A 20491-nucleotide genomic window follows, 5' to 3' on the forward strand; every position below is an offset into this window, starting at 1 on the left:
AAATTTTGCACACATGTTGGCAGTGACCATATGAAGGGCAAGTGGTGTTTTGATTTGCGTCCCAAGTTCCAGGAGCACTCCTGGAACGCCTTGAAAGTAAGTGATTTTTGGAAAGCCACTGAGAGGGACCTAATAATACGGAGAGAAAGCGAAACCCCAAGTGCCCTAGGCCCAATCTTCCTCTTTACGGCAAAGTTTTCCCGATGACGCCACGACTTGTGGTTTTCGAGATCCGTGCGTTAGAAAACTACCCAGATTTGCAGGTCCTGCACCAGTAGAGAGAGACAGGCTGCTTCGGCCGATGTGTTGTTTCCGTCGCACACCGGAGCTCGAGGCAGGTAGTCGGGGTCCGGGGTGACGCGCCGGGCGGACAATAGGCGAGCCGTCAAGGAGCCGTCTGCAATGCAGGCGGCACCGGGCCCCGACCAGTTTTGGCCGATTTTCGTCGCGATTTCGGTAGAAATTATCGTAGAACAGGAATTCAAACACCATTCGACCCAGCTTTTTACAACGAATCTATTGCCGCATTTTCCAAAATCGGAAAAAGGCTCGTTTGAAAATTTCTATTTTGGGTCTTGGGGTTATAAATCAGCCTGTCATCATCGTCGCCTCGGCGCAGCCCATTGTGAAGCAGGCCTCTCCACACAAAAGGGAGGCGGTCCCTTCGCTACCTGAAAGCTTAAATTTTTCTAACGCGTCGTTTGACGCTGATGGGATGTTCACCATCGTACTCGGGATGAAAATCTCGAACTTTTCATCTAAAAATTAAGTTTCTGCGGCCACTTTTAACAGAGCAATGAGAACAATTTTTTTAGCTATATAGAAATAATCAGTACTTCGCAAAAAATATTTTGTTAAAATTTGGTCGAAACTTTTGATTTTGACCTGAAACTTGGACTTAGGAGTTGAAGACCGACCCCGAGCTCACGAAAAGCTGGCGATCTGCTCCGTGCGGCCCAGGCCGAGCCCCGTGCCGGGGTGTCATTCACCCGCACTCCGGCAGGCCGGCCATAAACAGCCGGCCGAGGGTGCATTGTCTGCGAACCAGGTCTACGGGGCATCGGGACCCCGGCCTCAGACGACTGCGGATGCACCCGAAAACGCTCTCGGATGCTACCATTCTCAGAGTAGCCACCCGCTCCTACGCCCTTAAGAAGCTGAACATTGTCAAGACGAAATTGATTATTTTGTTAGTGAAACAAATAAAAATGTTAATGTGCGTATTAATGTGCACAATCGTCTATACGTTATTAAAGAAAAACTCAGTACGTCTGAGAGTGCGCGGGTCGTCGCTGGCACGCACGCAACAGCGTCTCCCCGGCGCGGCCCTGGCGGCCCTGGCGGCCCTGGCGGCCCGGAGGTCGACGGCGCCGTCTAGGCGTCCTGGCGCCACAGCCTCCTCGCAACAGGCGCCTTGCCACCCCGCCACCCCGCCGTCGCCCACAAGATGTGGGTGCTGCTGTAGCGCTGCCCTACAGTGCCCTGCAGCCCTCGGCTGCCCTCCGCGCGGCTCGGACTTCGTCCAGTGGAATGGGGTGTCGCCACGCCACGCCACGCCACGCCACGCCACGCCACGGGAGAAACGGCGGACTAGGGTGTCCGTCAGTCCGTCAGGCGGAAATGTTATTCATGCGATGCCACCCGGAGATCATGAGGGCTATCAGGAAGTTTGTTGCCAGTGCAAAAAGCTAGACACTGCCGGGGCTTTCGACCACGCGCTCGAGTTGGCGAGGCTGTAGGAAACGACCCTCCTGGCCCTGCCGGCCGCCCCGGCCCCAAGACCCCCCCCCCCCCCCCCCCGGGCCCCAAGCCCGGCCCTCCCGGCACAGTTCGGGGCCCCCGTTGTCCCCAGCCCCACCCTGTCCGGCCTGCCGGCCTGCCCTGTCCCCAGTGTAACCACTTTTCCCAGAGACTGAGTTTTAAGTTGTTTGGAGACCCCTCAGGCTGAGCCGTGCCTGGGGGCGGCGACCAGGTTTCCAGGGACCCCTTTGGTGCCCCTCCCCCCACTATCCCCTCTGGAGAAAGACAAATGTAAGCAAGCTGCTTCCTGACCACCTCTCGATACGCTCCACTGCTTCCGGACAGAGGTAGCCACTCGCCGCTGCAGCGCTCTGCGCGCTCTGCCGTCTCCGCCCGACCCTTTTCTTCCGGCTTTTCTTTTCTTGGGGGAATTCAGTATTCGACCAAGTGAATACAAAACGGCCAGAGCGCGCCGTAGTTGTGGTTTGGCAAAGGTGCGCCGCCTCGACGTGGTCGAAATGGCGTCAAAATTAGCTTAAGTTTGATTCGAACCACCCACTTCGAGGTCTCGCTTACATGAGTTTGGCTTACCGTTCTCCTCTGGTTTGTGTCCACCGCTTTTTCTCGGGGGCTTTTTTGGCTCTCAATTCCCCGTTCTGCTACGAGACAACGTGAAGGTGAATGGAAGCCTTTCTGTCTGTCGTGCCGATGACCCACAAGGGGCCCGTCCCGCCCTCCTCCACTTTGCGAGCAGCGCCGCCGCCTCGCCAGGAGCGCCTGCAGAGCGGTGGTAGGCAACCCTTCGTGCTCGCTGCACAGGCAGCGCGTGCGGGGACAACTTGAACCCGGAAATTCCCACAATGCACCTGTGTCAAAAGGGTTGCCTACCTCACTTGAACTTGATAAAGCCCTCTAACTGTTGTAGGGCTTTAGAACTTGAAAGGCTGCACCAGAAACCTGCCAACTAGGTAATTTCTCGACAGCCACGCCATGATAAACTGACAGGCATAGGCAGAGTGGGCTGAAACTCTTTCGACACTGTTGCTATTGACCGATGATCCACTGGTGCAAAGTAGGAATTTTGCCATAGGTGGCAGCACTGCACCTTGAGCTTGAGAAGGTGAACCACGATTGATGATGCAATTTCCGGACCGGCACGCGCACTGCTATGTATAGTTGCTGAGCGAAGCGAAGCACCCTGTTGGAGGATTTAAACGTTCGAATTGTCCGCCTCCCCCCCGGATACCTTTAGTTTACCATAGGTATCTTATTATTGATCTTAATCTTATACCTTTATATGTATACATAGTCTGAGGTCAATAGTCCGAGGTCAATAGTCCGAGATCAATACTCCGAGGTCAATAATAATTTTCACTTCCTAATTTACTACTGATGAAAATGCATTTCCATCTCCAGCAAAATCCAGCTCAGCAGCGAGACCGAAGGCCTTCCCCCGGCTAGTATGCTTGTACCACGGTGGCGTTAGTCGGTTTGAGCATCGCAAAGTTGCAGGTGAAGGGTGCGGGTGATTCGAAACAACCGAAGACAGTCGAGTCGCGCGGCAACGGTTCCGCTACCAAAAGGCGTTTGTTGTGCGGGCTGCCTATCGCCTGAAGGTTTCATTCCCCTCCCCCCATTCTCCCCGCCACTGACCGGCGGGGGCCACAGCCACGGCAGTCAACAGACTCCCAGAAAAGAAGCGGCTGGTGCAGATAAGAAGTGCGGGGTGGCGCACACTGTGCAGAGGGGCAGGGCTCGCCTAGCCCCGCCAGCCTCGCCTCGCCGACCTAATCAACTAAAAGGGGGTGGAGCTGGCGGTGTGGTGCGTACTCGGCCCGGGACACCGGCCCGGCCTGGCCAGGCCTGGCCTGCTGCCCCTGCCAGCAGGCCCGCCCGCCAGGCCACCACAGCACGTACGGCACGACCACACCGACGACTAGCTTGGCTTGCTGACGGCACAACACGCTCTAAAATGCAGCCAACACCTCGCAAAGAAGGGCATCACAGTCGAATCGATGGCTTTGACCTAACAATGGAGGAAAAAGTCGACGTTCGACGATTTGATGTCGTTCCGACGGCTAGTTTTCTGCGACTGGTTGGCAAAAGGTTTGGCCCAAATCTTGGCATTTCGAGTCCTCCACCATGGAAACGAGCTGGTTTGTTTCTTAGTCTCCGCTTGGCCCCGGGCATAGCGACGGTTTGGCGATGGTTCAGTATTCTTTTCTGCCCGACAGAGCATACATTATAAATAAAGGTTGTGCCGGATCCAATACAGGCGCTGATTTAGGGGGTACGTTATTTGGGGGGGGGGGGGTACGTAATTGCTGCCTCCCCTTGGGTTCTGGACGGCCTGGAAGGTAGGCAAAAAGCATGGCTTTGCCCCTGTAAGTAAGCAAACATCGCAACATTACCCCCTCCTGAGAAAAATCCCGGATCCGCGCTTCAGTTAGGACAACCAGTTTGCCCATCAGGGGAAGGCCCCACGTGTTGTGGCATTTCACACTTTAAACCAACTGTGTGTCTAAGTTGCTGCAGGTATTGCTTGAAATATTTATCGAATATTGTTATTTTTTCGATCTTCTTGCACCTGTGAACGAACTTACTTCCTCCATTCTCTCCAGTTCCAGCCTTACTCCAGTCCCGAACCCTGCCCCAGTCCAGGACTCTACTCTCCGTCCCGCTTTAATTTCTCATACTTGCTGTGAATATGAATCGTGTTTCGGATACGGATACGGTGTCGCCATCTTGAGCCCGCCATTGTAGGCCAAACGCCATTAATGAGTAAACAATACAAGGAGAATGGATTCGACATTTAAATTAGTTGTTAAATGGAGTGGAAAAGAATTTCAAGTAGAGTCTTTATCTCCGAGTGACACCGTAGGCACATTAAAGGATGTCATTCGCAAGCTCACTGGCGTCCTCCCTGAGAGGCAAAAGCTGCTCAACTTAAAATACAAAGGTGAGAACGGACCCAATCTGTTGACATGCTCTAACCTCTTTTTGTTAGAACTCTGTTTGGCCTTTTTTTGTTTGTTTTGCTGATATTTACTGAGAAAATGTCGTTTTCAGGGAAGACTCCGGACGATGAAGTTCATCTTTCGGCCATGAATATGAAACCTGGCTTTAAGATTATGATGATGGGCTCCCTTGAAGAAGAAATTGAAGCGGTGAGCCTTCCTCCAGAGGATCTCCCTGACGTTGTCAATGACTTTGACATACCTGAGGGAGAGGAGGTTGACATTTGCAATAGAGAGGTAACATCCGAGTGTGTGATAAATTCACTCCTTTGCTTGTGTCTTGGCTGATTTTCAGAAGTGCTCTATTTCTTTATTTTTGGTTTGTAGGTGTACCTGTCAAAGATTACTAAACGAATTTCGGACTACAAGATTGTTGAAAGAAATCCACCAAGGCCAGGGAAGAAATTATTGGTACTTGATATTGACTACACTCTATTTGATCATCGTTCACCTGCAGAGACTGGGTACGAACTTATGCGACCTTTTCTTCATGAATTCCTAACTGAAGCTTATAAGGTATGCTGAGACACATTCAATTCTTCATTCAACTAGTTCTTCATTCAACTATGATGATTTTTCCTATAACAATTTATATTTAACAGGATTATGATATTGTTATCTGGTCTGCAACCAGCATGAAGTGGATTGAGGAAAAAATGAAATTGCTCGGTGTGGCCACTAACCCAGCTTACAAAATTACGTTCTATGTGGATTATCTTGCAATGATTACTGTTCACACTCCCAAGTATGGTGTTGTTAATGTATGTGGCACCTCTATTCTCATTATTTTTGTGTATATTTTTCCTGAGTATTGTTAATTAAACCTTTGTTTTGTACTTTTTGCAGGTGAAACCTTTAGGTGTTATATGGGGAAAGTACCCAGAATACTACTCTACTAAAAATACTATCATGTTTGATGATATCCGTCGCAACTTTTTGATGAATCCGTCCAATGGGTTACGAATTAGACCTTTTCGCCAGGCCCATATGAACCGCAAGACTGATCGTGAGCTTCTAAAGCTAACAAAGTATCTTCAAAAAATTTCTAAGGTTGAAGATTTGTCTTCTCTTGATCACCGCCATTGGGAGCGTTATTTAAGTGATAAACATCAAGATGGTGACTCCAAAAACGAATAATGACTTTGATTCAAGGAGAATATACTAAATGAAAAGCTGAATGATTTATTAAACCTTTTCCTCAAATGACTGACACTTTAAGTATTTGTTTTTTTTTTTTACCCTCCATGCTTGCAGCATTTTCATATTATGTAACATTCAGTGCATCTCAATTAATTTGAAAAACTTAATGGCTGTATGGTAAGAATATTTGAAATATCTGCACACTCTACTTGCAAGAAAGATATTCTGAATTACAATCAAGTGAATGCACACAGCACAGTTCAGCAAGTGTGCCTTTTATGTACATTTCATGTCTCCTTTCACAAGGTGTGAAGCTATTGAGTTTGTTTTGGGACAAAAAAATGTACAGTACATATTTTACCCTTGTAAGTATTAAGTATATTTCAGTACCATATAACATCATATATGAATGTATTATACTCAAGACAGGATGACATTCAAACTTCTAAACCAGTTCTATGATTCGCACCTAACAAGAATTCCAAATTTGATTCAAAAAACAAAATGTTTATAGGTCACTTTCAGCACAGGCAGAACTTGCAAAGTAGTCAAAGCAGATACCCTTTGTACATAGTAAGAGAAACACCTCAGTTCATTAAGGCCTCAGACAGATACTGAAAAGGAATGTGATTCAGTAAAAGTAAATTTTCTTTCAAAACTAAGGGAAAGGAGAGAACAGAACAGATAGTTAAGCCCTAATAAATAAGCCACTTAGTCCCAACTAAGTGTGCTGTACAGAAGATAATAGTAGTGAACAACAAGGGAATTTGTACTAGCTCTACAATCACATAGGGCAACACAAAAAAAAGAGATAGATTAGAGTTAAAATATAAAACAGGCTGCTCTTTACAAGTCAATTGGAATTTCAGGAAAAATAAAAATAGTTTGACCTTCCAAAATCATGTACATTTGTTGCAGTATTAATTATTGCTATTTCCTTCAAACCGTAATATAGCAAGGTGAATAGCACAAATTTGAAATAAATAAAAAGGTCCATCCCTAGGTAATCTTCCACTGCTCGGGAAAGAACTACTTAGCATCAAAGAAATCTTTAAAAAGTGGTGGTTTTCTCCTGAATCGTTTATTGGTAGTTTCAGATGATTCCCCCTCAGAATGTGCATTCCTTTCTTCTAAATCTATCATGCACTGTTTACCACTCAAGTCATTGACATTTTCCAGGCTTTTTGAAATATGATTTGACTTGGCTCCTACGATTGAAGGAATTTCTTTAAAATCACTGGAGGCAGAGCTGCTGCGTTTTCTTTTGGTACCTGATGAAACATTCGTACCATTAGGCTCACTAGTCACATCATCCTGGCTTTTGGGAGGACTGTTTACATCTGCAGACGAGCCAGTATCATCATTTGACAGTGGTTTTAAAACACATGAACTGTTTGGGCTTTCAAATCCTTCAAAATCTTCTCTGTGGCCAGAATCAGAGCTAATATTTCCACTACTTGAAGCATAGTTATAATACTTGTAAGTATCTGTAGGGATAGGACTTGATGTTGGGCTCTCCATTTCCACAACACTTAAAGTGAACTTCATGCTTCCAAATATAGGGTCATCTAAAACAACTTCAGTCACTCCAGATCCAGTGTCCCTTTCAATGGGGGCAAAGTCTTGAGTTACAACATTAGAACGAAATCCCACTGGCTGCTCAGGCTGTGTTTCTAACTCATCTTGTACTATTCCATCACTATTGTCAGGTTCATCAACTACTTCTTCGGTAATTGCAGCTGCAGTAGTCACTTCATTAGTAGCCTTTTGATTTAAAGCTTCATCAGTACTAGCCTCATCCATAGCAACTTCCTCAATGTCATCATTATATATCTCATCATTTGCTATTGTCTCAGATTCAGCTTGGTCACTTGAGTCATTCACATGAGCATATGCTAAGGCCTTTTCTTGCTCCATAAGTTTTTTCATCTCCCTCTCTCTCAACAATGATGCCTTGGAAGGGCGACCTCTCTTTCGTTTCACTGGAATAGGGCTTGTGCCAACTGGAAAAGTGTCTTGAGAATTGGAGGACTTGTTGTGATCAACTGAGCTAAATAATGTTAAGGAAGTTTCATGGTCCACAGGATGACCCAGCAAAACAGTGCATGATGTATCAACATCATTGCCGTTGCTTGCATCAGAACCTGAGCTACGAACTTTACTTGGCTTTCGAGACTTATGTCTGATAGTAATACCGTGTTTATCAATATTAGCAGTTTCAGGAGAGATAGAATCCCCTACATTGTTTTGAGAAGTATTCTTGCTAGTCTCACAGTCTCCGTTTTCAGTATCATCAACTTTCACAACCTCCCACACAGAATTGTCACTCTTTGCATCATCCATTAGACTGCATGAAACAAAGGCATTGCTACCTTCAGAATCTCTTGGAAAAGAATGTACTTGAGAACTTTTAGAGGCTAGATTTGCAGACTGTCTCGGCTTGCTGCTCTTAGAAATTCCAGGTCCACCATTGAAAGTCCTTTCCACTTCACAAAAGGCTTCATCCTGCAAGGAAAAAAATCAAAACCGAAAACAGGTTTAGAGAACCATGCTGTCACATTTGGCTGGTGGAATAAACTGTCAATGATGAAAAATTTAACTCACTTGATAAGATTGTGACCAAGTTTTCATCACTTGGTCCCTCTCCAAACAAAGTTGTTTAAAGCTGACCCATGTTTCCAATCTGAAGAGGCACTGGTAACATATTTGGCTTGGCAATCTATCTGATTGCGATATCTGAAAGAAAGGACGCATGCTGAATCAACATTTGAAATGCCTATTACAAATATTTATCCTCTGGAAAGGCTCAAGAATGAAAGAAAATGAGGGACCTCAGATGATGATAGTGCAGAGAATATTCAGATAGAGATTCAGGAGGATAGCGGCAAAGGAGAACGGTGGGCAGATTTGAGATTTTATATTTTGTTAAAAGAACAGACTTAAAGAGGTTGTGACCTAAAATCATTAGCATAATGGTTCAAGATGTCTACGTTCTATGGAATTTCTTTAACTACAACGCAGCATAAGTGAACTAAATTTAACAATGTGTGAAGCAGTCTCTTGGTTACACGACAACCACCGATCTACATCTCCGCTTTGTAAATTATAAACAAAGTGGCGCAATGAGAAATTTCATTCTTATACTTTTTAAGAACACAACGAACATAGGTATTTAAAATAGAAGACATCTTGAAGTAGATTATAAAAAACAACCAAACTCTTTCTATATTCTTTTGCATTTTGCTGCTGCCACCCTATGAAGTTGCAGATACATGCCCTCCTTTTTACTTAAACATTTTTCTGGTACATAAAACTGTACTCAATAAGTTTCACAATGTATTTTGAATTAGCTAAAGGAGGAAATAAGTATACCCTAACTCAATTTTAGATGAAATAAATCAAATTGTAATGAGTGCAATGTGACTCCCCCTAACCTTAAGAAGTTATTTTATTTATAATAATGAATGAGCAGAAAACTCAAAATTTATTTTATTCAAAACATATTATTTATAACGGAATTTAACACGTACCTTCAATGAAAGATGCTTGTTGATTTTAGATTTCAGCCTTATTCTTCTGCCCTCCTCACTGAATATGTCTATGCTCAGCCGTTTGGGCTCAATACACAAACGACACCTTTCGCTAAAATCCATTAAGCTATCAGCCATTTCGACCACGGATAAGAGGAAAACCAGCTACGATTGAGACTAGAGGATAGAATCAATTGCCATTTGACAAAATATCAAGAACACCTGAATCTTCGCAGCGTCCAATTTTGTGCCTGAGGGCTCTGAGGGGACAGAGCACGAGCGCTGCTCAGGTGAGGGGAAAGGGGCACGGGGAGGGGGGTTGGGTTGAGTGAGTGCTTGGCGCTCTGCCTTTGCCACTTTGATTTGCGTTGCATTTGCATCCAAGTGCTGTTCTGCATTACACTTTCGTACATCAACAAATATTGTTGGGGTAGGTCGTTGGATGGTAAATGGAAATGGAATACAGAGAGATCATGGAAATCGTATTCGGGATGAGTGCTAGCGCCTAGCCGCACAGCAGTGCGAGGTGTGCCAGGCAGTGCCGGGAGGAGCGGGTTCTTTTCAGTACTTGGTGGTGGCAACAAACGTCCAACTCTACACTTTCATTTCCAACAAGACGCAAGCACTGTGCGGGTCCAGATGTCAAAATATTGATGAGGACATGGAATAAGGAAGTTGCAGAAACATGGTGTGCTCAGGATAGTTATTGCTTGGCTGAATACACAGATGAATATGGACATTTGTGCAATTTACACACTTCAGACTTGGTAAAAAATTGTTTTAAATTTAAAAAAAAAATGTCAATTAGAAATAATTTGACGGGCTAATAACATGAAAATAAGGGCAATGTAAGTGAACTCAATTAGACTGGTCAATATATTCAACAATTTATTAATATAAACAGAACATCATTAGTTCAATCTGAACACTCGCATAAAAATACTCAAGTTCAGAAATGAAATGAAACTCCAAAAAACAGGAAAACACACTATTTCTTACAAAATAAATCAGTAAACCATGGCTATGGTATTTCAGGTTATAAGTGAAAGCACTATACAAACAAGAGTAAAATTGCTGAAGAACTCATTCTGAAGCCACGTCCACCCTTATATGTGTAGAAATGCAAATTTGACAAGTAGCAATTTTAAGAACTACCTCAATTGATTCAACTTATATAATAACAATGCCAAGGAAGGTTCTGCCAGGCACTTCCTTTGAACAAATTATATTGTTAATAACATTTGTGGCTTTAAAATGGAATTTCTGTCAAAAATCATAAAAACAAGAAGAAAAATGAAAAACAGTAGGTACAATAATAACTAAGAATGTAAACCAGTCTTGTTATTCATTTATTGGCAATAGCTGTACCTTAATCACAGCTTCAGTAAGTATCCATACTAATTGAGCCGCATATTTTGAATGCCTTTCTCAAGAAGCTGGAAAAGACAAACACAAATTAAATTATAACTCCACTTCTTTAGTCCAATGAATTCTTGATAAAATTACTCACATTCATGTCCCAAATGACAAGTTGCCCATCCACACCAGTGGTGCTGAACTTGTTAACTGCACCTTTGGAGCCAGAGTACAGAACCAAACATGTGATAGCATTTTGATGCACTGTTTCCAAGGCAGTGTCATTTTCAATGCGAGCTTGACGGTCCAAACTCTGGAATTTGGCCATAGCACTTAACAGGGACAATAAAAAGTTTCATTATTACTATGATGAAATATAAATAAAATAACATAAAGAAAAGAAAAAACACTGCCAGCAAAAGAGTAAATAACTAATAAAAATATAAGAACCTTAGACCAGCAGCTTCTTTCCTCTGAGAAGTGTCCAACTTGCAAGTGTAAGATAGCTGACCCGATTGGTCATAAGTGTACAAGAGAGGACAACAGTTATGACCCTGTGAATCATGTAAAAACATGCGTATGAAATAAAGATGCATTTAAAGGAAATTTGCATTACCATGTTAGCACCTTCAATACTCACGGCCACAACAATACTGTTCGGTCCCACCCAAGTGCATGTGTTAAAGGGTAGGAACTCAGTCCGCAGTTTAACTACAGCCATTGCACGACTTGCATCAGCTACAGAAATGGAAGAATCATGGCCAACCCAACAAATGCGGTTGCCGTCACCTGAGAAGCTAACTCCATGTATCCAACCACCTGACAAAGAGAAAATAACAATTTGGTATCAATTTAAACAATAAAATAAAGTTGTTTCTTTATGAAGAACTAAAAAAAGAGCACTGAAATGAATAAAAAGTTACATGGCCTACCTCCTGATGGTGAATTTGTGAACTCCGCTAAAAGTGTTCCCAGGCTTCCAGGGTTGCCCCCCTTCTTGCACCAAGGATTGCCATCATCATTTGGTTCTTCCAACAATTTAATGTAAGCAGAAAATACTCTAACTCGGAAATCTGTCAGTCCAGCTACCAGCACCAAATTGTTGGGATGCCAATCCAATGAAGTAACAGTTGATCTTATGGGCTTCTTAATATGTTTTGACACCCACCAGTCATTCTCCTTCTCAAAATAGCAGACTGAAATGAGTCGTGCACCAGAACCAACAGCAAACTTGTTTTCTGAAATAAGAAATAGATAAAAATCATGTGAAGATTGAGTTTTACACGAAACGCAAGATAGCCAAAGATACTCACCAAATGGAGACCATTTCACACAAGTGGCAGCTCGATTGATACGAAGTAAAACCAATGTTGGCTTCCAGTTACCATCAGGTCCTTGACTCCACACATATGCATTCCGATCCTGAGGGGAGATAAAATTATCAACTAGTTAAGCCTTAACAAATTAATTCAGTTGAAATTCTAAAGAACTGTAGCAAAAATAACTTACCGCAGCGCAAGTTACAATTCGGTTGGTGTTGGGAGCCCAATCAATTCCTGTCACTCGAAGATCATGTTGGTTGAGAACATTGATTAGTCTCCATTCATTAACTTCTCGCTTATAGATGTGCACTTCGTGATTGTTTGGGGAAAGTGCTACTTGAGAGCGATCTTTATTCCAAGCATGACAAGTTATTGGGTAGACTCCAAAGCTGAATCTTTCAGTCATTTTTCAACGAAATGAAAGGCAAAGCTGCACAAGAATAGAAAAAAATTAAGATGGTAAAAAGAAAGGCAACATGGGTTTTATTTTAAAGATATAACAATATTTAATGGGTATGGATAGAATAGGAGACGACAATGTGCCTGTCAGAAAATAGAAGTGTTGGATAATGATAACATAACCTCATAGGCAACTTTCTAAGAACATGGAGAGAAGTATTAGTGAAAGTTGAAAGCAACAGTACAACTCTTACAGTAGAAACTGTGCATGATATATGCTATGAATTCGTAAAAATATGTAAACTTTCAGTTAAATTGGCGCATGATTCACCCCTGACGGAAACGCCCCACGACAGAAGATAAGTTTATTTCCAAATTACCAAAAGCAAGCGAAAATGTTAGAGCACGCCAAAATAAGACTCACTTCATAAAAAGTGATCAGGAATTCGCGGACTCTGGTCCGTCTACACGAATTCCTGTAAATCACTGAAAATTTATGTTGATTTGACCGACTGACAGCCGGGAGGGAGGCAACGAACGATCTCTCGTGCGGAGACGATGAGTCGTAAGCGAATTCAATACTCTCGACACCTTTCGAGTAGAGGGCTGAATCGATCATTTCAAACGAGAGAACGCCGGACGCGGGAAAAATCTTCGTCAAATTGGTGTTGTGCCGTTAAAAGAATCTCACTTGGGGCGTTCGGGGTTTATTGTTCCAGAGGTTTGTTTCATAAGATTGTCATGTTTCTGTAAATGAAGATGCAGACACGTTCTTAAAATTCTCATTTTTGATTTCACGAATAAAATTTTATGCATGGTTGTGATACGTTGGTGTTTTAATAAAATAAAATGCCATTCAATCTACTGAACCGTTGCTTTGTTTGTTTGTTTGTAAAAAACTGTCCGTATTTGAGTTAATGCTTACCTTTACGTTTGAAGTGTTTTACGTGGCCTGTCTAATACCGTGGTGACTTTTCAATAAAATCATGTAATCAACTCTTGTCACTTTTGGTATTATTCTTGGGTACATAACCAATAACTTGATCCAAAATGATAAGTTTTTCTCTTATATGTGGTTCCCCTGTGTTTCCTTAGCTTTTCTTAGCTGTTCAGTTCTCTTAAGCGTCCAAACCATTCGCGTGAAGGCCCTATATCCTAAGACTGTTCCACTGGTACTCATGATCAATCATTGTATATTTATTTCATGAGCTTCAGAAATCAGTCTAAAAGCTTTCGCCCCGCCCAAACACTTTGTGTTAGTACATGTTTATTTATTTTACTTTTCAGTTTCCCTGCCATGGCAACTCCCCTATTCGTCTTCCCTTTGCATAGGGAGGACCTACTATCGTCCGAAACTCCTGGACAATATTATGTAAGGGAACTTGTTGATTGTGATCTCGTTCCGAGGAGACTTGCAGGTAAATGAAGTGATTCGATTCGCCCCTCTGAAATTTTCTTTTCCAATTGTTATTTATGTATTTACCATTAATGGTCTTTATCCCTTACCAGATTGCAATGCTGCATTTTCCGATGATGGCTTTCTTTTTATATTAAATCACTTTGATGCATTGTTTTCTGCTGTGCACCAGTCTAGAGATCTGGATACTAGACATCTTATCATGTCACACAATATAGTTCTTAAAGGTTGTTTCATCATTCCAGTTTGCTTTTCTTTGTGTTTATTATTTACGTTCTCTTTGTTATTCCTTTTCTGTTGCTGGATCTCTTAAATTTTGACCTCTTTCTACTGCAGGGATGTCAGGAATGAGTGTGTCACTCCCCAGAATGCTTGAAAATATGGATGGGCATCTACGTGTTAAGTTATTGAATGCAGCCAAGATGTACCTGTATCTGTTATACGAAAACCTTCGATCCCTGGAAGAGAGATTTGATGCAAAAACTGACAGTAAATTAGCAGTGGATGCCAAGGTACTTTATTTAACAAATGTTTGACCACTTGTAATTTTTTTCAAACCAAAGATTACCATTGAATTATGTACATGCATGCCATTTTCAATTTCTCAAAGGCCACCTTGTGTGTTATAAACCTCAATGTGCATTGAATGATAATAATAAATTACCAATATATTTTTCTTATTCCTTATGGATTTAGAGTCGTAAGAAAGCTATGAAAAGTTTTGTTGATTTCGATTGGGATGAAAAGAGAAATGTTTCTCTTTTAAAACTGCATGAATTTATTCATCAACCCTTGGCCAAGTTGTGGGATCCACCTATGGCAGATGAAGATTTTGTAAGGTAAGTGTGTTGAAATTCATACATTTCAAAACGAATGTGTCTTGTTTCATAATGTACCATTGTTTGAATCCTTTTCAGCACTGCTGCTAATTGTTGTTACAAAACCTTAGAAGACCCTCAAGTTTCCCAAGTACGATTGTCACACCTTAAACATTCCATTTTTGATATACTTGGAGTATTAATTCAAAAATATGGCCATGGGCTGAGCTGTACAGTAAAGATGGTTCAGGTAAATCTTTGTCGCCATTGTTACTGGAAAGAAACTGAGTACACCTCGATTATTTCTCTTTGTAACTTGTGTGATTTTACTTTCAGCTCATGAAATTGTATGAACATTTACCAGAAACTCTGGCTCAGGGAGCAGTCAAGTTTGTCACCGAATATCACAGCCGGAACTTTGTGCGTGAAATGATTCGAGAAATCACTGAAGAAGCAGCTGCGTGTGAAAACAGTTGCATCAAAGCATGCTCACATTTTTTAGTTGAAGTTGCTAAAGAAGGTCCAGAAGTCATGTTGCCTTCTGTGCACATGCTTCTTCCTGAACTAGAAAACGATGTGAGTAAAAGTTGAAGTATTACTGTACTAGTGCGGTATTGATCATTTTTTAATCAGCTCTCTTTTTTTTTTTTAGTCATACATGATGAGAAATTGTGTGCTTGGAGTTTTGGGAGAGATTGTGTCTGCAACTTTAGCTAGAGAACATCTTTCTGAAGAACTGAAAGAGACTCGCAACATTTTCTTTGAGCATCTTGAGGACCACCTCCTGGACACCAATGGTTCTGTTCGTGGCAAGGTAATAACATAAATAATAAACTTTTCTTTTTTGTGGTGAAATACTTTTGTTGCTTTACAATATTCTTTCTATTTTTTATTTTGATTGGAAGGTGTTAAAAATCTGGCAAAGGCTATGTCAAGAGAAGGCAATTCCCCTTGCTCGCCTTAGCCAGCTTTTAGAGCAAGTAGTTGATAGACTACTGGATAACAGTTGGACTGTTACTCGTAATGCCATACAACTTTATCATTCTCTTTTGCAAAGTAATCCTTTTGGTGACAAGGTACAGTAACTTTTCTCCCCCATGGCTTATTAGAGGTGACTCACGCAAGTTGATATTTTATCTAATTCTAATTGTTTACTCTCCAGTTGGAAATTGAAAAGTTAAAAGAGAATTTCAATCAGGAAGAGGAACTATTAGTTGTGCTAGAGAAAGAAGTAAACTTGAAAATACCACCATCTCGTGCTAAGCTGTGGCAAGAAATTTCACCAAAAATTGTAGTTATTTTGCAAGAAGCTCTATCAAGTGGTGAAGATGAAACAGTTCCTGAAGAATATCTGAACAATTCAATGGGTGATAATATTTCAGAAATCTATCGTTTTTTGGAAAGGGAAAGATATGTTGAAGCAATCCACTTACTCAGGTTTACAGAAAAACAATCTGAGGCCAGTACTCCAAGGTGTGTATACTGTAAAAGATTAGATTGAAACTGAACCTCTTATTTCTGTTTCTAGACACTTCACAACTTTTAAAATTTATTAATTTGCTCATGTATTTTTTGCCTAGAGCCAACAAAGAGTTGGATTGGCAGGTGGATTATTTTCATAATCTCTTGCGTAAGATTTTTGTCAACTTTGATGAAGAAGGCAATAAACGAGAAGAAAGACAGGACCTTACTCCAGAGCATAAAGAAGCTTTAGAAAAGTTACAAAAACAGCGTACTTTGACCCAATATTTAAAGGTTACTTTCATTCCTGTCTGTCACATAAATGTTTTTCTGCACAGAAGCCATGTTCATTATCGTTTGGTCTTTCTTTTTCTTCTCTCAGGATTGCATCGTATTTGCAGAGCAGCTTGAGACTGCAACAAGTATTATAAACAACTTGCTTTCTTGTGCTCAACCAACTGTCATGTTGGATGCAATAGAATTTTTAACTGCTGCATATCAGTTTGGACTAAAGGGTGCTCTGACAGGAGTTCAAAATATGCTTATGTTAGTTTGGTCATCAGAAAGTTCAGTTAAAGAGGGTGTTGCCACTGCTTATAGAAACATTTACATTGAAATTGCAAGTCATGCTCCTGGGTAAGTTACATAGCTGAAATATGCATTCATAAAAACTGAAACCTTATATAATAAGTAATCTAATAAGAACTTTTAAATTAAAAATTGGAAATCATAAACGCATTTCTTTTTTTGTTTAGACGAAGCCGAGCTGGTGAGATAGTACGAAATCTGTCCCATCTTTTGAAAACTTTAAATGTGAATCAACAAGCAGCTTTGGAGGTACTGGTGCACGAGTGGGTGAAAAATGGTGATATGGATAAAGAGTGTATTCAAATTATGTGGGAGAGATTCTCCATGAAACTTCCTGACACAACTGAGGATGACAGCAGAGCTGCTCTTATTCTCCTGGGTATGGTCGGAGGAGCATCTCATTCCGTATTGAAGAACAATATTCCAGTGTTAATATCTGTAGGTTTTGGTGAAAGAGGACGCAAAGATTACAGACTGGTGAAGGAGACCTGCCGTACTTTGTTGAAATTGGTCCCAGAAACAACATTGGCATCTTCAAACGAAGAGGCTTTTGCACTTAGTGAAGATCATGAGATGTTTCAAGACTTGTGCTCTATTTTAACAAATGGATATAATGTACTTGATGAACAAGATTATACCTCAATGGCCATTGAGGCATTTGAAGTGATTTATCAACTTTCTGAACACCCAGACAAGACATGTGGTGCTCTTTTAAGTACCTTTTCTGATCTTACGAAGAAATCTGCATCAGGAAATTTTGATGACTTGCTAAACCCTTCAGGTCCAGACAAGACAAAGGCCCCAGGAAATATACCCTTTCTTTTGTTGGAGCGACTTGTAGCTGTAATTGGCCATGTAGCCTTCAGACAGTGGATACACCTAGATAGGAAAGTTTTCAGAGAGCTGAAGAGAAGAAACAAAATACGGGAAGCTGAAGCAGAAAAGAAAAGAGATGATTCCCAGAAGAATAAAAATAAAGATAAGAACAAAGAAAAGCGTAAAAGTCAAGCAAATCTGAATTCATCCATCTTGAGCCGTGCCTCAGAAACTCCTCGCTTGAAAAGGGACAAAGATGATTCAGCAGATGCCGAGATAGGAGAGATCAATGCTGATGATGCTGAAGCTGACTACATCAACCATGTTTGTGAGTCAGAAGTTGTAACTAGTGAAACTATGCTGGCGAAGTTGAGTCCTCTTGTGGTTTCCATATGCACCAATCCTCAAAAATACTCTGATGAAAGGCTTCAGAGCACTGCCAGCTCTTCATTGACAAAATTAATGCTTGTTTCTTCAGCATTTTGTGAAGAACATCTACCTCTTGTATTTACTATGATGGAAAAGTCACATGAGGCACAAATACGATCAAATCTTGTTTATGCTGTCGGAGACTTTGCCAACAGATTTCCAAATCTTATAGAGCCATGGACCAAGCACCTTTATGCAAGGTAAGAGCTAAAACGACATAATGTATTTAAAATTTTCTGTTTTACGTGCTTTATTTTATTTCTTAAATTCTGTATGACAATAATTGTATTTTCAAATCCAAAAGGCTTCAAGACAAATCTCATAGTGTCCGCCTTGATACTATTATGGTTCTTAGACACCTTATAACCAATGAGATGGTTAAAGTTCGTGGCCAAATTTCAGACATGGCACTCTGCATTGTTGACTCAGAGGAGAGAATTTCTGGTATGCTTGGTTTATTTCATGCTAAACTTGTCTTGATAATTTGTTGGAAGATATGGAATTTTATCTTGAATGTTTTTCAGTGATGGCTTCAGAGTTCTTCAGGGATCTCTCCAAAAAGGGAAACACCCTTTACAATGTTATGCCAGATATTATATCTAGGTTGTCTAATCCAAGCATGAATGTTTCTGAAGACCATTTCCATGTAATATTAGAGTAAGTCTAATAGTCTTCTTCATTGATGAGCACCAATATTTGCATTTGACTAAAATAATGTGTAACTTTTCCGGTAACAGGTTTTTACTTCCTCTTATTAATAAAGATAAACAGATGGAGAGCTTGGTTGATAAGCTTTGCCAACGCTTTAGAGCCTCTACCACTGAAAGGCAATGGAGTGATATAGCTTTCTGCTTATCCTTGATTCAGTATTCGGACCGAAGCTTACGGCGCTTGACTGAAAATTTCCAATGCTACTTTGACAAATTAAGTACTAATAAGGTGTACGAAGCTTTCGAATCCATTATTGCTCAAGCTCTGAAAACAAACAAGCCGGAGAGAAAGGTAAAATTACTCATCAAATTTTTTTTCTCCATCTTATTCTTTAAGTGTAATTTCTAGTTGTCCTCTGATAACGTCTTCTTCTTTTTTCTTTCTGCTTTATTTGTGCAGATTATTGTTGAAGAACTGCAAACAAAGATAGATGAGATCATGAAGAAGGGATTAGGCTTGGAGGAAGCTAGGGCAGGTCATTCTGAGGATGCTGGTGAGGGTACTGAAGATGGTGATGGAAGCAATCAGAAAGAGAACAGATTAACTATGAAGAGAAAGGAGAAAAGGGGGAGTGATGTTGGTAAGAAAACTGAAACTTGGAAAACTGAAAGTCAGCATCCTGCAATTTTATTTTTGACAAATTTATTTGCTTTGTGGTTGTAGGAAAGAGAATGCAAGCTGCACAGAGGAGAGGCAGGAGGAAACCTGTGGAAGACTCATCAGAAGAGGACGAAGAAGACGCTGATAGTGAGCAAGGTATGAAGTACATACATTCATCATGAGAGCATCTGTTCATTGACAGAACATTTTAATGTCTTTTCCCCTCTTTTCTAAGCAGATGTGGCTCCTCAAACGCAGTTAAAAGCGAGGCATTCGAACCGAAGGCGAAGGAGATAAACAAGTCATCATTACCTGATAGTTGATATGTGGTAGGAAAAGTATAAGGAAAATTCCTTTCATTTGAACTTGCTCTCTGTTTTCACTCTCATATCAAAATATAGGTCTGATATGAATTTTAACACTTCCATGACACTTCTTATTAGGGAATCTCATTGTGGCTTGTAGAAATTCCTTAAGCAACCTATGTAACCAATTTTTTTTTAAATATATATTATTGGTTTCTGATTGTTTTTCTACTTAATAAACGTTTCTGTCATGTCTTGCTTATCCATCTATTCATGTAGCTAGGACTATTTATGTTATTTTTCATTATTTACATGTTTTTTCTTTCAAATTTGCTCCTTTTAATATTCAATAAAAATGATTTATTTATGATAAATATCAGCCTTTCCCCATTTTAGATACACAATGCCGAAGAGACGGTGGCAGAATCATGTAAATTCTAACAAAAGTTTTTGTCATTTTCTCGCTGTAATTGGGAAAACTTTCCATATAGATCCTAGATCTTGGGAGTAAAGGGAAAGTACCTGCATACACACAACAAATGAAAAGTTCAAAATCTTCTCCTGTAAGCTGGTATTTAGAATCCCAAATGGAAGACATGATTTTCAGTAATTTACTTCCACAACATTATTTCTGTTTGCTTCTAGTATCAGTAAACCCTGTCGAAGAACAGAACAACTCATGTATATCAGTCGCAAAAAATTCTAAGTGCTCATTTATCGCTGCCTTCAAACAGAAAATAAACTAGCAGAGCAAGGTTTCGATCCTCGGACCTCTGGGTTATGGGCCCAGCACGCTTCCACTGCGCCACTCTGCTTCATGGCCCGCGGGGTGGTTAATTTTG

At 41.1% G+C, this 20491-nt stretch overlaps 4 protein-coding genes and 1 non-coding gene across 6 annotated transcripts; 2 read left to right on the forward strand and 3 right to left on the reverse strand.

The window, feature by feature from the left end:
- The first annotated feature begins 4473 nt into the window (after positions 1 to 4473).
- Positions 4474 to 5975, forward strand: LOC117640890 (ubiquitin-like domain-containing CTD phosphatase 1). Its single transcript, XM_034377906.1, has 5 exons — positions 4474 to 4699; positions 4810 to 4994; positions 5085 to 5273; positions 5360 to 5518; positions 5604 to 5975. Exons 1-5 carry the CDS (start codon positions 4540 to 4542, stop codon positions 5892 to 5894), a joined length of 984 nt encoding a protein of 327 aa, XP_034233797.1. The 5' UTR covers positions 4474 to 4539; the 3' UTR covers positions 5895 to 5975.
- A 275-nt stretch (positions 5976 to 6250) lies between these two features.
- LOC117640711 lies at positions 6251 to 9737 on the reverse strand. The gene is made up of 3 exons (XM_034377573.1): positions 9428 to 9737; positions 8502 to 8633; positions 6251 to 8402 (listed from the first exon to the last, which is right to left on the reverse strand). The coding sequence occupies exons 1-3, from the start codon at positions 9563 to 9565 to the stop codon at positions 6927 to 6929; spliced, it is 1746 nt and encodes a 581-aa protein (XP_034233464.1). The 5' UTR covers positions 9566 to 9737; the 3' UTR covers positions 6251 to 6926.
- Positions 9738 to 10289: 552 nt separating this feature from the next.
- Positions 10290 to 13086, reverse strand: LOC117640785 (actin-related protein 2/3 complex subunit 1A-B). Of its 2 annotated transcripts, none has more exons than XM_034377686.1 (9): positions 12929 to 13086; positions 12293 to 12535; positions 12097 to 12205; positions 11716 to 12021; positions 11424 to 11602; positions 11234 to 11337; positions 10938 to 11115; positions 10796 to 10863; positions 10290 to 10690 (listed from the first exon to the last, which is right to left on the reverse strand). In XM_034377686.1, the coding sequence occupies exons 2-8, from the start codon at positions 12509 to 12511 to the stop codon at positions 10825 to 10827; spliced, it is 1134 nt and encodes a 377-aa protein (XP_034233577.1). In that variant the 5' UTR covers positions 12512 to 12535; positions 12929 to 13086; the 3' UTR covers positions 10290 to 10690; positions 10796 to 10824. The 2 variants fall into 2 exon arrangements, with proteins under 2 accessions (XP_034233577.1, XP_034233666.1); XM_034377775.1 differs by having other exon boundaries at positions 12885 to 13052.
- A 31-nt stretch (positions 13087 to 13117) lies between these two features.
- Positions 13118 to 19911, forward strand: LOC117640648 (condensin complex subunit 1-like). Its single transcript, XM_034377448.1, has 19 exons — positions 13118 to 13225; positions 13792 to 13922; positions 14014 to 14148; positions 14258 to 14433; positions 14618 to 14760; positions 14839 to 14989; positions 15076 to 15315; positions 15392 to 15553; positions 15645 to 15815; positions 15902 to 16212; positions 16320 to 16494; positions 16583 to 16836; positions 16956 to 18233; positions 18338 to 18477; positions 18558 to 18690; positions 18771 to 19035; positions 19144 to 19324; positions 19408 to 19500; positions 19583 to 19911. The coding sequence occupies exons 2-19, from the start codon at positions 13802 to 13804 to the stop codon at positions 19639 to 19641; spliced, it is 4188 nt and encodes a 1395-aa protein (XP_034233339.1). The 5' UTR covers positions 13118 to 13225; positions 13792 to 13801; the 3' UTR covers positions 19642 to 19911.
- A 481-nt stretch (positions 19912 to 20392) lies between these two features.
- Trnam-cau lies at positions 20393 to 20464 on the reverse strand. The gene has a single exon. It is a non-coding gene; the product is annotated as a tRNA-Met (tRNA).
- Positions 20465 to 20491: the final 27 nt, after the last annotated feature.

The sequence above is a fragment of the Thrips palmi genome, unplaced genomic scaffold, assembly GCF_012932325.1.
Source record: "Thrips palmi isolate BJ-2018 unplaced genomic scaffold, TpBJ-2018v1 HiC_scaffold_1, whole genome shotgun sequence".
In the NCBI taxonomy this organism is placed as follows: domain Eukaryota; kingdom Metazoa; phylum Arthropoda; class Insecta; order Thysanoptera; family Thripidae; genus Thrips; species Thrips palmi.